The 16,214-nt window shown below is 37.7% G+C and overlaps 1 protein-coding gene across 5 annotated transcripts in view; it reads right to left on the reverse strand.

The window, feature by feature from the left end:
• Positions 1-2,373: 2,373 nt before the first annotated feature.
• Positions 2,374-16,214, reverse strand: part of LOC143392775 (interferon-induced very large GTPase 1-like) — a 71,922-nt gene continuing 58,081 nt past the window's right edge. For all 5 annotated transcript variants that reach the window (XM_076846799.1, XM_076846795.1, XM_076846796.1 and 2 more), the window contains one exon: positions 2,374-12,619. In XM_076846799.1, the coding sequence (XP_076702914.1) occupies positions 5,370-12,617 (7,248 nt within the window). In that variant the 5' untranslated portion in view covers positions 12,618-12,619 and the 3' untranslated portion in view covers positions 2,374-5,369. The remainder of the gene's footprint in view (positions 12,620-16,214) is intronic.

The following is a 16,214-nucleotide window of genomic DNA, read 5'->3' on the forward strand; positions in this document are numbered from 1 at the left end:
GCAACTGTCTCATGATTCTCTATGCTCTTGGCTTTCCTTCCTGCTAGGCTATTCTGAAAGGCCTCCATCCTCTCTGCTGCTCTCTTCATACTGGTTTTGGGAACAGAATATTATGTACCACTTATTTTCTTTTTTTTCAATTTCTTTTTTATTCAAAAACCCATTGTTCAAATCCATCTGCACTCAGCAATCTCTACCAAGGTCTTGAATGATGCCACAGTTTTGTTGTTCCAGAAGCAGATGTTGAAACAGTGTGAAAGATATTTCTTAGTGGTAAACACTTACGAAAGAAGGGGGAGTAATAGAACTTGGCAGTGGGAGAAATTGAACTGTGGTGCAGGCCTCAGGATGCTTCCAGGACAAGGCAGAAACTCTGGAGTGAGTGGAGCCCATCAGAGCATCCTGTGTCAGGCCAACATGGCAGGGCCTCTGTGTCTCACTCAATCATGGATGCAAGTTGCTCAGGAGAGCCTGACCCTAGGGGAAAGGCTCTCTTCAATTGAGGCAGATGTGACAACTGATGAGTGGCTGCTTCCTTTACTCCCCTCATGTGGGCAGCAAACCCTTCCTAGAAGAAGGATCTGAGTGGTGCACTTATGTTCCCCCAAAGAGGAGATAATGGGAATTACAGGGTAAAGTAAGAGATATACCTGATAGTTTTCTTTGTTCAAAGGAGAAGAACCAAAGATATTTAACAATTAGGGCTGTTGTTTCTAGGAGAACATCATCAGGTTCACATTTTTTCCCAATTTATGTAAATCCCTTGCATTGCATTAAAAATAATGACATTGGAGGTAATTAGCTATTGTCAAAGGAACCTTATAAGGCTCTTACTCAGCCTTTCTTCCTTCTGTTCCTCATACATTTTTTCTTTATATTTTTTAATATTCTATTTAGATAAAATAAAATATAGAGAAAACAGACAAACATATTTATAAACATTGCTTGGCTCAAAATATGAAAGTTGGATCTGCATCTTCAGGGAGTTTCAATTGAGCCTTGAATGGAGACCTCACTGCACTTCATTGCAGTAATAATAATGGCACAATGACTTCTATTAACATGATATTGTTCCTTGGTACTACAACCAGCTAACACGGGAACATATACCAAAAGCCAGGCATATGTATTATTTCCATGTCATCTTCACACCTTTATGAGATAGCAGAATTTTATAGAAGAAGCACATGAAGCAGACACATGCTGACTTATCCCAGGTCAGATAGCTAGCAAAGTGATGGGGTCTTTATTCACATACACATCTAAGCAGTCTTGATGCTAAGTTCCTGCTCTTAACTACAGTAGCAAGCTAGCATTCCCTAATAGTCAACACTTGACTTAAATCCACTAATTCCCTTCTTCATCTTGAATCCCACCTCTTCTTGTTTCCTCTCTCCATTTTTCATTTTTTTACAGGAATAACTTCTAAAACAAATTGTGTGCATGCAAATTTATTTCTCAGGCATGAGAAACCTAAGATCTATCTAAGGCATGGGGAACCTGAGATCTATTTCACACTGACAAAAAACATTACAAAATTGACTTGGTTGCCTTTGGTTAATTTGTGTTTGGAATACATATAGCTATTAGTAAAGTACTGAAGAACTTTGATATTCTGAACTGCATTTTGAGTTATTAAGTATTAATTAGACATTTTAAAGACTATATTATCAAGTGTGAGTTACCAAGGAGGCCATGTTGAATACTATTGTCAATGAACTTCCAGTGAGACTACTTCATCTATTGGTGTGCTTCCAGTAAAATTTTATTCAAAAGCAAAGGAAAAGGGAACCTGGGAGATACAGCATGACATAACAACTGACACAGTGAACTTACTCCATGTGTAGCATTGTCCTCCATGCCTTGTAAGTAGCCATTCATTTATTAATGAGAATCCTATCATTGAAGTGTTGGGATGCCTGAAGACACAAGGGCTAAATTACAAATTCAAGTTCACCTCAATACCAATACTACAATGATAGCACTATTGGTTTTCATCACAAACATATGATATAGTATAATACAAAACAATATAATGTAATTTAACACTCTTTATTGCCCTCTAAACTCATATACAACAATCATAAAGGTTTGAATAGCTTGTTTAGAATTTACTGAAAGTTGAAATTGAGAGAATAACCATTCTCTCAATGTAAGAATAAAGGTAAGAATAAAATGACAATTATGCATTTCACAAGTCTATCTGCAGTGTTCCAATGAAAGCACCCCCAAATTTAAAGGGGTCAATTTTTAGACATACATTCTGTAGATGTTACTGGGTTTATATTATCTGTCTCTAAGAAAAAGAGATCTCCTGAAAAAATCTTGAAGCAGTTTTCCATCGTATTTTATGTAAATCATTTTTTAATTCAGTTTATTTTTAATGTTTATTGACAGATAATAAATGTACATAGTATGGGGTACAATTTGATGCTTTTATACATGTATAGATTGAGGAATAAGCCAATTAGGCAAATTAACATATCCATAACTTTATATACTTATCTATTTTGGGGGGGTTATGACACTTAAAATTCACTGTTTGCAATTTTGTATTGTATAATTCATTAAGCATGATTATTTTAATTCTACTTTATTTTAAGATTACATTTAGAGAAAATAAAACACAGACTGAGAAAAGAGCCCTACAAACACTTAACGCAGCTCATACTTGAATTAAAATAGAAAGCTTGGACTTGCTTCTTACAAGTGAGCACACTATAAACACAACCACATTTCAGTAAGATAGCAATAATAATAATGATAATAATTAGCATAATTACTAGTCACCTGGTTTTATAGATCACCAGAATTTTTCCTCTTCTTTAACTGAAACTTTCCCTTTTGACCAAACTTTCCCCGTATCCCCCACCCTGTCCTCAGTCTCTGGTAACCTGCATTCTACTCTCTATTTCTATGAGTTCTCATTTTTGGAGTCCACGTATAAGTGAATAACTTACATCCTGTCATGAATTTCCATACTCTCCTAGGATTACCATCCTTGCTCCATCTCTATTGGCCTTGTGATTCCTTTACCACGCTACTTGGCACCTTTGCCTTAATGACTGGAACATCTGAAATCTGCTCATGTGGTGACCCCCAATTCCTTTTTCCCTGCTCCTCACCTCAGTGACTGAGGCTCATTCTGCTACCCATGAGAACCCTACCCCTACTAACCTTGCACCTATTTTCAACTCTAATTTTGTGACCTTCAATCAGACCCAGTGCTCTACATCTTGATATTCTCATATCCCCACTGACTCCTCTCCCCTGCTCCACTGTTCCTGAGGTCTCTTCTCTAATGAGACCCAAAATACTAACACTATTATCTCTCCCATTTCTGGCACCAACTTGATTATTTTCCCTAATTGTATCACAGAAAACACCATCTCTACATAGCCATTTTCTTTTATTCTAATTTACCTCTTCCCAATATTTTTGTCATCTCTCTAGTTTTTCCTTGGGATCTCATGTAAGAATCACACTGTTAACATACCTGAGGAATTTATTAGAGGCCTTTTTACTTTTGCAAAATATTTTTGGCTTTAAAATCAAAAGTAATATATGAGACTTATTAGTTGAAGGCTATATTGGTTCATTCAATATAAAAAGCATTCAGCTAATGTCAATTGAACATTAAGCCTTTTCAAAGCTTGCAGTGATGAGTGTGACAGGCACCATGCTGTGTAGAGCTTCTGTTCCCAATACTATATCAGGTTGATCTCATTAAGAGATCTTCCCAACTCTCACCAAGACTATTTTTCAGAAAAAAAAATCATTCTGTTCAAGAACACCTATATCCTTCACAATTTTTTTTCAAGACTTCTGATACCTTTAATCCCAGCAACCTGAGAGCCTGAGGCAGGAGGCTCACAGGTTGCATCTTAATGAAACCCCATCTCCAAAATTTAAAAAAATAAAAAGCTGTAGTTGAGTAATAATGTGCTTCCTGACATGTGTAATGCCAGGGTTTAATCCACAGCACTACGACAAAAACAAACAGAAAACTTATGGAGATTCTAGTCAGTAGATCTGAAACTGATAATATATTTGTAGTCCTGTGGTGGACAAAGATGACAGAGTCAGCATTCCTATCTCCCATTTCTGAAGATCTACGTTGTTTAACTACTGTGGCTTTGGTTGTGTCTTCTCACTGTCCATGGATAGGTAGAGCCTGCAGCAGTAAATGGAAACCAAAGGGTATCTTTATGTCTAAAATGAGGACATTTTCTTCTTGCATCAGCATTCTTTCAGATCATCAGCTTTGAGAACTGAGCATAAGGTATAGGTTTGTAGAAGGGTGATTCCCCTAGCACCCAAAAAGTATAAGGAAGCAAAAATATGTCTGATTGGAGATAAGCACTCCTCTGCATTTTTTACATGAGATACATATTTATACAAGAAATATAAATTTTTATTAAAATGTGAGAACCCAATTAAGATTAATTAATAATTATGAAATTTTTATAAAAAGTAGATATTTTTTCATTTTTTTTCTTTAGAGGATGGTGTTTATAATCATTAATGGCTTTATCTATTTTGCCCTTGTCCACAGACTTGATGGATAGGGTCCCATTTACATGGTTATCATTACACTTGTTTCAGGAGATAATCTCAGGCAGATAACACCAGCTTTGAAGATCTAAACTTTGTGAATAACTCAACTTTTTGTAGCATGACAAAGAAGTTCCAAGAAACAAGAAAGAAGAGAATGTTGATTAAATGAAGCAGTGATTTAACTTCTATTTTCTATGTTTGCCTGATAATGTTTCCTGACTTGATGAAGACTTTATCTTTGTCAAGTCTCTGGTTTGTTCTCTGCTAGAATAAAATATCCCTATAAAATACTATACATGAGAATCATGAAATTTCCATGAATGCTTTTGTGTTTAAGAGTGAGTAAATTTTCTTCATGGATTGAATGAGTGAAAAAATTCATGGAGAAAGTTTATATGTAGTTGCTTGTCAAGACTTGTATATTGGTTCAACAGCTATGCAGTTACTGTAGAGAAATTTGTAGTATCATGAAATGACTTAAAATTTTCCATGTGAAGATGATTTTTTTCTGAGGGTATTACATATTTTAAAATATGTAGAGCAATATTTCAAAGTAGGAACTAGATATTTGGATTTTGTCTTATGCTCCTATTTTAGTAATTTCTTTCTAATCCAAATGGAATTGAGTCAGACAGATACCAAGTACTTTTCCAGGAACTCTTAAATACTTGAATTGATATTTAATCGCTTTTTAAACATTTCCTTTCCAAAGTGGAATATGTAAAGCTCTAGTTGTAAGGAGGATATATTTTGAGGTTGCTTGGTACTGTGACTTTGTACAGATGCCAAGGTATTTATGTGGTCACTGAAGATTATTTTTTCAAGTCATTAAGCACTTCCTGCTTAGTGATTTTGCCCCATTCATAGGGGATTTGACCTTTATCTATAAATTTTAGCTGATATTTTTCTTCCAATTTTGTTCTGAAGTGAGAGATAAACCATTTCCAGTATGGCTGGGTAGATGAATCTGGGGTGATGCTCCATGTGGCATAATCCCCTCCTGCCTCCCGATAGTTCTTAAATGGGATTTGCCAATCATCTCTCAAAACAAGCAAATCATCACTTGCTACTAAACTAGTACAACAATCAATGACAAAGTGGTCTGTTCTATACCAGCTCACTCCACAGACAGCCTCAGGACGATGAAATGGAACACTGTGGTCTCCATCATGTTCAGGAATTGTGTTTGTACAAATTGCATTATAGAAGGGACACTGTTTCCAACATCCACAGAGATGTTCAGAGAGGATTTTCTCAATTTCAGGAACCATTTCTTCTATAGGCATGCTTGACAAGTTCTGTTCCACCTTCTTCATTGCAGGATCCAAACCTGCACTCATGGCTTCTTTGAGAAAATCCATATCTTTTATCTCTTGGTGCTCAATGTTTACCAAGTCTCTTCGTGGGAAAATCAAGTTGTTCCCCAGGTGATCACAGAACAAATCCAGCCACCCAGATGCAGTGCTGCTTCTGTCTTTAGCTACTGCTGTGGATTCATGAATGGCAGAGAGGATGGTATTCTTGATGTCCTCAAGACTTGTTTTGAATAAAGTCTTTATTTTTTTATCTCTGTTGTCTGAACAGTACTTTTGGGTATGGTTCTCAATGTAACTCCTAAAAAATGATTTTGGATTGTGAATGTATTGCCAATAATTTTCAAAATTTTCTTCTTCTGCTAGAGAGATGAGAATATGTTTCTCCAGGTTAGACCTGTTTCCATTGAATGCAGGGCAGGAGGCTCTTATCTCCCCAGCTATTCTAGGGACCATTTTCCCCTGGATGGTAGCAGAGACAGCAGGAGTGAGCTTTTGCCACAGAAAATCAACAAAACATGTGATGGAGGTTGCACCTTGGCAGGAGATCTTGAAACTCATGAAAAAATCATCTTTCTTTTGTTCTAGATATTTTACAGGATCATTTGCTCTTCTAAATGCCCTATGCATTTCCTTAAAATGCTCTGTTGCTTTTTGAAATAAATATGAAGATAATTCAATTTTGTATTCGCTCGTAAATATATATCTATTCTTGGTGTGTTCAGATTTCACTTCCTCTTCTATTATTCTCAGGATTTGATGGAAGTCATTTTGATCATAATCACGTTGTTGATTCATAATACTATCAATACATTCATCAAATCTTGAAAAAATACGATCAGTAGTCATATCAATGAACACTTTATCAGAGGCCTCTAAACTCTTTGTGAAAAATACATATTCCTTACACATCTTGACATGTTTTCCAAAATCTAGCCGAAAATTCTTTCCAATATTTCTTTTTAGTTTTTCTACTATGTTTTTCTCTTTTCTGAAATGTTCCAAAAGGATGTGTTCAGCATCCACATCAATTTTAGGCTCTGTGGCTTGAGGGACATTTGAGGACACTTCACAAACCCATTTTCCCCAAAGTTGACTGAATTTCTCATATAACTCTTCATCACTCAACTTTTTACCTTTTACTCTTAAAGCCAAGTTTTGGCTCTTCTTCAATAATTCATTTTCATATACAGTTTTCTTCTGTTCTAGTTGTTCTTGATTGTTTTTGAGATTAATAAGTTCATGGGCTTTTCTCTTGGTGTCTGAAATAAGTGACTCTTTAAGGATTAGTAGCTTATTTTCAAAATAGGCTTTCCATTGGACAAGTATCTCTCTCTCTGGGTCTTCAGTAAAATATTTTTCAAGTACTTGCTTGATGGTTTCATATTTCTCTGTAACTGGACACTCAATTATGCTTGATGTGAGTGTCTGAATTTTTCTATTTTGAATCTGATTGTGAAGCTGGTTCTGCAAATCCAACATGTGACTCCGGAGCTCCCAGGTCCAGTGGTTATACATGGTTTCCAATTTGCTCATGGCCATGACCTCTCGGGTGTTTCTGAAACTGAAAATGAAGTTCTCACTTACCAGGGCTCTCCACAAATCTTGAACTCTGAATTTCACATCTGATATCTTCATGATGCTTCCCCTGGATTCCTGTTTGGCAGTTAAAAGAATTGTACTTTTCAGTTCCTGGACATTGTGGCTATAACGAGGATTGGGAGGGGACATGGGGGGATTGCCATCCCAAAGGTGAGCAAAGTAGTACACGTGAGTATTGACATCAAACTTGATGACATCACTGAAGCAGGTTACATCTGAGCACTCTTCTTGTTTAGCAGCTAGTGCTGCCATTTCATCTAGCCTCTGCTCTAACCGCCTTCGTCCTTCTGTAGTTTGGTCTTTAGCTGTAACTTCTCCTACATTCTGATGGATGAATATGCACCTGGGGGAAATTTTCACTTGTTTCATCCTCAGAAAAGCTTGGACAGCTATCTGTAGGATATCTTGCATTTCTGATGGATTCTCCCCAAATATATTGATCAGAGTCAAGTTTGCAAGCCCAATGACAAAGGTGGCTAACTCGTTGTCCCAGTTCTGGGATTTGTTGCTGAGTTCTGGGGCCCGAAGTCCTTCTGTGTCTACAACCAGCACAAACTCAAAGCCAAGTTCCTCTGTGGATGTCTCATCTACCTTTAGGAGCTGCATGTAGGCCCCCTTAGTACACCTGCCTGCACTTACACTGAACTGCAGCCCAAAAAGAGCATTCAGTAGGGTGGACTTCCCAGAGCTCTGCAGGCCAAGGACAGAGAGGACAAAGAGCCGTTTGTCTCCAAGTTTCTCAGAGAGCTTGTCAAAAACAGCTGCCACCCACTTTAGGGGCACATAGGAAGCATCTCCATCCATCAGCTCTATGGGGACACCAGCTATCATCAGGTCTGCAGCAATTTGGGGAAGGAAGAGAAAAACTATATCATTTGTGGAGGAAGTTTCTTCCAGAGCTTCATAGATCTGGCCAACCTCTCTGAGAAATTGCTCAATTCCTAAGGTATAGTCACTAATCTTCTTTTGGCAGAGTTCCAAAGAGTTGATGCTTTGGGAGCTTTGCTTTTCTGTTTTCACAATTGACCACAAATGAATTAGGTTTTCATGTAGGTTCTCCAAATGCTCTGCAGTCAACCTATCTAAAAACACACTCATCCATTGCAAGAAGTAGAGTGTGGTGTGAGTTTCTGAATAGCGGTAGAGAATCTGAAGCACAGAGAACATTACATCATTGAGAGGAAAAGCTCTTTGCACCTGTTGTTGCCGAATTATTTGTTTATGTGTCTCAAGCTCACTCTTGTGTTGTTCAATGCTTCGATTTCCCTTCTCTCTCAGATGATAAAGTTCTTTGTCCTTCTTACACCAAAGTTGCCACAGTTGTCCCTGAAGGGGTAGAAAGGTTTCCTTCACCTCAGACAACTCTGTTCCTCTTAAAAGAGCCATTATAATCTGTGCCATTTCTTTGCCATTCTTACAATCTCTCTGGTCTTCATCAATAAGAAATCCTTGCTGGCGAGCAATTTGAGAACAGTCCTCTAGGCTGAGAGCTGTGTCAGAGAGCTCTAGCAAACGTTTGATGGTAGTTGTAAGCTCCTCTGTCAATTCTGCCTCATTTCTATTCCTCAGGCCAATTTTCACTCTTGTACCAGAACTACTGGGTTTGGATTTTTCTTTGTCATCTAGCAAGCAGATCAATGATCTTGATGACTGACATAGGTCACGGACAATTTTTTGGTTTTGTTTGTTGTCATCAGAAGCTGACATGAGTACCACAATGAGAGAAGAGACCTCCTTCAGGAAGGTGAGCTGCCTTTTATGTTCCTTTGCATCTCCATGAAGATTCATGAAGGTCACACAGTTGTCAAACCTGTCCTCCACTTCCCCTCCAGGCCAAAACCAGCAGATTTCTACCAGGCCTCCCATCAAGAGGCAGTCCTTGCTGCTTTCCCTGCAGTGTCGGTGGAAAAACACATCATGTTTGTGCTCACTGAGAAGACAGTTCATGATCTGAGATTTGGAAGCAGACAGGCCATTGCCCACCCTAATGAAGGACACAATGGGAGTGGAGACATAACACATCTGCTGACACTTATGACTGTTCTTCCCATGTGGTGATTTCTTTTCTTGCTGCCAACTTCTCCTAACTTTTCTGAGAGACCAGAGAGAGAATTCGATTTCAGAAGTGCAAGGATCTGGCACCAGGAGAGGCAGGGCAAATTGACAAGTAGAAAGTTTGGTCAAAATATATTGTCTGGCAAAATCATCTGCACAGTGAAAAATGGTCATCTGGATATCCATGGGGTGAATGTGGGGCCTGGACTGAGTAGTCAAAGGATCAGTGAGAGTATCACTATCTTCAACAGAGTCTTCATATGGATCAAAACCCTCATATTCCTTATTGGAGGCACTTGGAGAAACCTCATATTCTCTATTTCCATAGTCTTTAAAGACAAGGTATCTCAGTCCATAATCCAGCAACATTAGCTTCTGAAGGAAATAAAAGGGAAGTTCCTTTTCAGAATTGGGCTGGGTGTTGTAAAGAGAAGTCTTGTAGATCAGATGAAATTTAGCTTTACTCATTTTTTTAGGGTAGTAATGTTGTAGGCCTAGACGCTGGAGTAAGTCTAGGAAGGCTTCATTTTCTATTATTTCACTTGTGTTATTTTCATTAATATCTGGTTCACAGGGCAGTTTCTTTTCATGGAAAAGATTTAGTAACTCTCTTTCAACTTCATCCCTTTTCAAAGAAGAGATGGTGGCTTCATAATCTCCATCAATGAGTAATCTCAAGTTTCTTTCTAGGTTTCCCCAATCATGATCTTCCTCAAATTTAGTGAGGACATGTACAACTTCTTTAGAAAATAATTGTCCCATGTGTTTTATTATAAATTCCATGCGTTTTGTCTTCTCTTCTTTAGGTAGAGCTCTTAATTCAGCTGTGGCTGTCAGACCTGTGAGCACCAGGAATGCATGGGCCCTATAGGTGGAAATACTTTTGAGCTGCTGGTATTCATTAAAGGCAGTTTGCATTTCATCCAGTAGGAAGTTTAACTCACCACGCCCCAGGAGAGGCCTAAAAATATTGCTTCCCACCTGATATCCTGCACCAGCTGCAATGGAAAGTAGCAAGAGCTGTGTGTCTTGCTGCTCTGTTGCTTTCAAGTGGCTCAAGAAGCTGTTGAGAGCCAAGCAGACCTCATATGTGGCCTTTCTTTGAGCTTCTTCTACTTTTTCTTGGACCTTTACTTCCGAGAATTCTTCTTGTGTTTTTGTTAAGTTTTTAATGAATTCAGAAAATTGGGAGATGTGGACTTGCTCTTGTTCTGAATCTGACTGTTTGATCCAGTGCATAATGGAGTGAGTCTGAGGAAAATTTTCCACTTTGTAGATGTGAGGATCTAGAAGGCTGCACAACTGAATTTTAATATAATTTGTTTTACAATTGGTAGACATTTTGCAAAAATTGACGGTATTGATTAGAAAAGTCTGCAGATCCTTATCTGTGAGGCATAGATTAATCCAAGTGTCATTTCCTTTTGTTTTTTGACTCAGTGTTTGCTTAAAATCTATCAACTTTTGAAGCTGTTCTTCAGGATCAGAGACTTCCCAGGACTTTGCAGCATCTAGGAAAACTCTAAACTCTTGCCTAACACTCAATATCTCCTCTGCCTCTTGGATCTGGGAAACAAGGCCAGTCAGAGCAGTGTAGTTGTCTTTCAGACACTTAGCTACCTTACATGGATCCTTAAGATCACTTCTGTGGCTGAAGAGAATGATGTCCCAAATAGGCACCAGCTGGAATCCCCGGTCAATGACACACCAGGTTTGATTGCTGGCAACAAGGCCAGCTTTCCATTGAGCAAGGTCATCTGCTTCTGGTGGTCCACCTGTCTTGGACACAGATAATTGGAATTTGGTTTGGAGGTTTTGAAAAGTCTTGTTCTGAATAGCTGCTTTTGAATGTGAGTCTGACACATTCATACCTGTAGCAACATTCATTCCAAAGCCATGGTAGCCACCACTTATGTAAAAATCCAGGGCCTCTATTGCCTGCTGCTTTATATCAGTTAGGTGATAATTTTGGAACCCCTCTGAGACAGCCTTCCACCAATAGATTCCTCCCAGGTGCAGAGGGCCTTGGTTAGCATGAGAGCCAAACCTGTGGAAGAATGTTTCACTCCAGTGTTTCAGCACCTGGGATTCCTGAAGGTCTGCAGTCTGAACCAGAAGGTCTTCAAGGCATTTCAATTCCTGAAGAGCAGCCTTGGACAACTGGAGCTGATCAATGGGGAAGTGGCAGGATGCCATGGGAGTGTATCTGAACTTGGTTGAGCAGAAATAAGAGCACTCAGAATTTGTTAGGTGGGTTTGCTTGGATTCTGAATGTTTGCTTTCATCCAGTTCAATTTCTAAACTAAATCCCCAACCTCCACCCTTGGCTGAAGTAGTTAAACTGAAGCCTAAATTCTCCATAGACTGGGTGAACATGACTTCTGCTTGAGAAGATGTAAATTCTTCAGATTTCATCAATGTGCCCTGCTGAGGTCCAAGGAGTGAGAACTCCTTGGGGACACTGAGCAGCTCCTCTCTCCTCTGTATCAGGTCCTTGTGGTGGCAGGTTTTGTATATTCCCTGCAGGGCCAGCCCTCCAGATGCCCATCTTACCAGATCCCTATCTGGGAGGTTTGGCCTGTGGGATGGCGTCTGCTCCATGGGACTGAGTTCTTTCTTCATGATTTCCATGAGTTCCCTTAGGGGCTTTGGAGGCTTCAGCCTGTTCTCTTCAGGGATCTCCATGGCTTGCCTCAGCTCTGCTTCCTTTCTCTTCACTGCCTCTTCTTGTCTCTGTCTCCCTTCTGACAGCAAGTTCCTCAGCTCTTTCACTGCTTGTTCTGCCTGCTTCTCCTTTTTCTTCTCCAGTGGTGACTCCTGTAACTCTGCAAGACTATTTGAGTGGGACAGGTCAAGCAGCTTCTCCAGGGCTCTTTCCTCCCATGGATATTTTACCTCATATTTCAGCTTCTGGAGGTCTTTTTCTTTTAAATAACATAATGACTGGGCACAGGTCACACCCAGGACTTCCTTCAGCTTGATCAACCAGTACTCAACTTCCAGTCCCACTTCTCTGAGCATCTCTGGAAGATCTTGCCTCCTTTTGCTTCTGAGGAGAGGCTCATCAGGGGTCTGCTCGCTTGTGTCCATGGCTGTGTGAAAAAAAGACATTCAGTTAGTGTTGACTGGGTCCTGAGATTAGGAAGTGTGAGCCACATGATGAAAAGCATGAATGTATTAGGAAAGCTACTTTCAAAGTTCTTCTCATCTGCTGCTTTACTTATATAAAATACATTTTTATCAAAACTTTTCTGTGCATATTCTAGACATAATTGAGTGTACTGTCAAGATAGACTTTTTAAAAAATATGCTATGGTGAATTTCAAGTTAATAGCATGCTTTGGGCACTTACTACACAATCTCAATTGCATGGAAAGTATGAGGCTGAGGCATGGAGTTTGCCAATATCCATGTGTTTCTAAGCTCAATGCTTATTTTTTCAAATAGTGTAATATCACCATTTGGTTATCTTCCTTCTATATTTTTCCTTTGAATTGCTTCATTCCTATCACTGTCAGTTTGTCTTAAGTTTTATAATGCTTATTTACTTTCTTGTAGTTTAAAATGAACTTCTAGTCTAATTTACACCTCTAACTTCTATATTTCATCATCACCTAATTAATATTTCTGTTTATTTTATGAATAATTATTTATATATAGATGTCATCCAATTCTATGAATATAGCTCACGATCATCTCCTCAATCCAGGATTTTATTAGTGTCTTGCAGCCAATGACACTGCAGTGCATATGCTTAGGTGGAAGATGGGGAAAAAAGTCAGAAATCTTTGAAATGAAGGAAACAATAAATCCAATAAAAAACTCAATAGAAAGAATCACCACCAGACTAGATCACTTGGAAGAAGGAACATCAGATAATGAAGACAAAATATACAATCTGGAAAATAAAGTGATCACACAGTGAAGATAGTAAGAAGCCATGATCAGAACATCCAAGAATTATGGGACAGCATCAAAAGACCAAATCTAAGAGTTATTGGGATAGAGGAAGGCACAGAGTTTCAAACCAAAAATGCACAATCTCTTTAATGAGATAATATCAGAAAATTTCTCAAGCATGAAGAATGGATTGTAAAACCAAATACAAGAGGCCTACAGGACACCAAATGTACAAAATTACAACAGATATACACCAAAGCACATTATAATGAAAATGCCTAGCATACAGAATAAGGATAGATTCTTAAAAGCCACAGGAGAGAGGAATCAGATCACATATAAGGGGAGACCAATTTGGATCTCAGCAGATTTTTCAACCCAGACCTTCAAAGCCAGAATATCGTGAAACAACATATACCAATATCTGAAAAAAAAATGGGTGCCAACCAAGAATCTTATTTCCAGCAAAATTAAGCTTTTGTTTTGATGATGAAATAAAAACTTTCTATGATAAAAAAAGTTAAAAGAATTTACAACTAGAAAGCCTACACTACAGAACATTCTCAGCAAAATATTCCTCAAAGAGGAAATGGAAAACAATGATAAAAAATCAGCAGAGGGAGAGTTTACACTAAAGAAAAATCTAATCAGAGGAGAAACCAAGTCACATTAAATACCAAAAGTAAACAAAAAATGGCTGGGAATACAAATCATGTCTCAATAATAACCCTGAATGTTAATGGCCTAAACTCACCAATCAAAAGATATAGATTAGCAGATTGGATCAAAAAAAAAAAAAAAAAAAACTAATATGCTGCCTCCAAGAGACTCATAGGAAAAGACAACCACAGACTGAAGGTGAAAGGTTGAAAAAAATCATACCACTCACATAAACTGCATAAATAAGCAGGAGTTTCTATCCTCATATCAAATAAAGTAGTCTGAAAGCCAATAATAATCAAAAGGGATAAATATGGACACTACATACTGCTCAAGGGAACCATACACCAACAAGACAGAACAATCATAAATATATATGCCCCAAACAATGGTACAGCTATGTTCATCCCACAAATTCTACTCAAGTTCAAGAGTCAAATTGACCACAACACAATAATCTTGGGGAACTTTAACACACCTTTCTCACCACTGGAGATCTTCAAAACAAAAGTTGAATAAGAAACTATAGAACTCGATAATACAATCAATAACTTAGACTTACCTGACATATATAGAATGTTTCAACCTGCATCACTTTCTTCTCAGAAGCACATGGATCCTTCTCTAAAATAGACCATATACTATGCCACAAAGCAACTCTTAGCAAAAACAAAAAGTAGAGATACTACCATGCATTTTTTAGATCATAATGGAATGAAACTGGAAATCAACAACAAAATAAAAAATAAAAATTTCTGCATTACATGGAGACTGAACAATATGCTACTAAATGAACAATGGGTTACAGAAGACATCAAGGAGGAGATTAAAAAATTCTTAGAGGTAAATGAGAACACAGACACAACATATCAAAATCTCTGGGACACTATAAAACCAGTACTAAGAGGAAAATTCATTGCATGGAGTTCATTCCTTAAAAGAAGGAAAAAATCAACAAATAAATGACCTCACACTACATCTCAAAGCTCTAGAAAAAGAAGAACAAAACAGCAGCAAAAGCAGTACAAGGCACAAATAATTAAAATTAGAGCTGAAATCAATAAAATCAAAACAAAAGAAACAATTAAAAAAATTGACAAAACAAAATGTTGGTTCTTTGAAAAAAATAAATAAAATTGACAGATCCTTAGCCACATTAATGAAGAGTAGGGGAGAGAGAACTCAAATTACCAGCATATGTGATGAAAATGGCAATATCATAACAGACACAAACAGAAATACAGAGGAAAATTAGAAATTATTTTAAAACCTTATACTCCAATAAAATAGAAGACATTGAAGGCACCAACAAATTTCTTAAGTAATATGATCTGCCCAGATTGAGTCAGGAAGATATACACAACTTAAACAGACCAATAACAAATGAGGAAATAGACAAAGCCATCAAAAGATTAATAACCAAGAAAAACCCAGCAGCAGAAAGATACACAGCTGAGTTCTACAAGATCTTTAAAGAAAAACTAATACTAATAAATAACAATTTATTTCAGGAAATATAAAAAGAGGGAGCACTTCCAAACTCTAAGAGGCCAATATCACCCTGATTCCAAAACCAGACAAAGACACTTCAAAGAAAGAAAACTTCAGACCAATATCTCTAATGAACAAAAATTCTCAGCAAAATTCTGGCAAATAGAATACAAAAACATATCAAAAAGATTGCGCACCATGATCAAGTGGGATTCATCTCAGGGATGCAAGGTTGGTTCAACATATGGAAATCAATAAATGCAATTCCTCACATCAGTAGACTTAAATCAAAGGCATTTCTGTATATCAGTGAAAAATCCTCTGAGAAGGAAATGAGGAAAACTACCCCATTCACAATAACCTCAAAAAAAAAAGATACTTGGGAATCAACTTAACAAAAGAGGTGAAAGATCTATACAATGAAAACCACAGAACTCTAAAGAAAGAAATCAAAGAAGACCTTAGAATATGGAAAGATCTAACTTGCTCTTGGATAGGCAGAATTAATGTTATCAAAATGGCCTTACTACCAAAAGCACTATACAGATATAGTGCAATTCCTGTCAAAATCCCAATGACATTCCTCATAGAAATAGAAAAATCAATCATGAAATTCATCTGGGAAAAAATAATAGA

Source organism: Callospermophilus lateralis, chromosome 2, assembly GCF_048772815.1.
Source record: "Callospermophilus lateralis isolate mCalLat2 chromosome 2, mCalLat2.hap1, whole genome shotgun sequence".
NCBI classification, from domain to species: Eukaryota; Metazoa; Chordata; class Mammalia; order Rodentia; family Sciuridae; genus Callospermophilus; species Callospermophilus lateralis.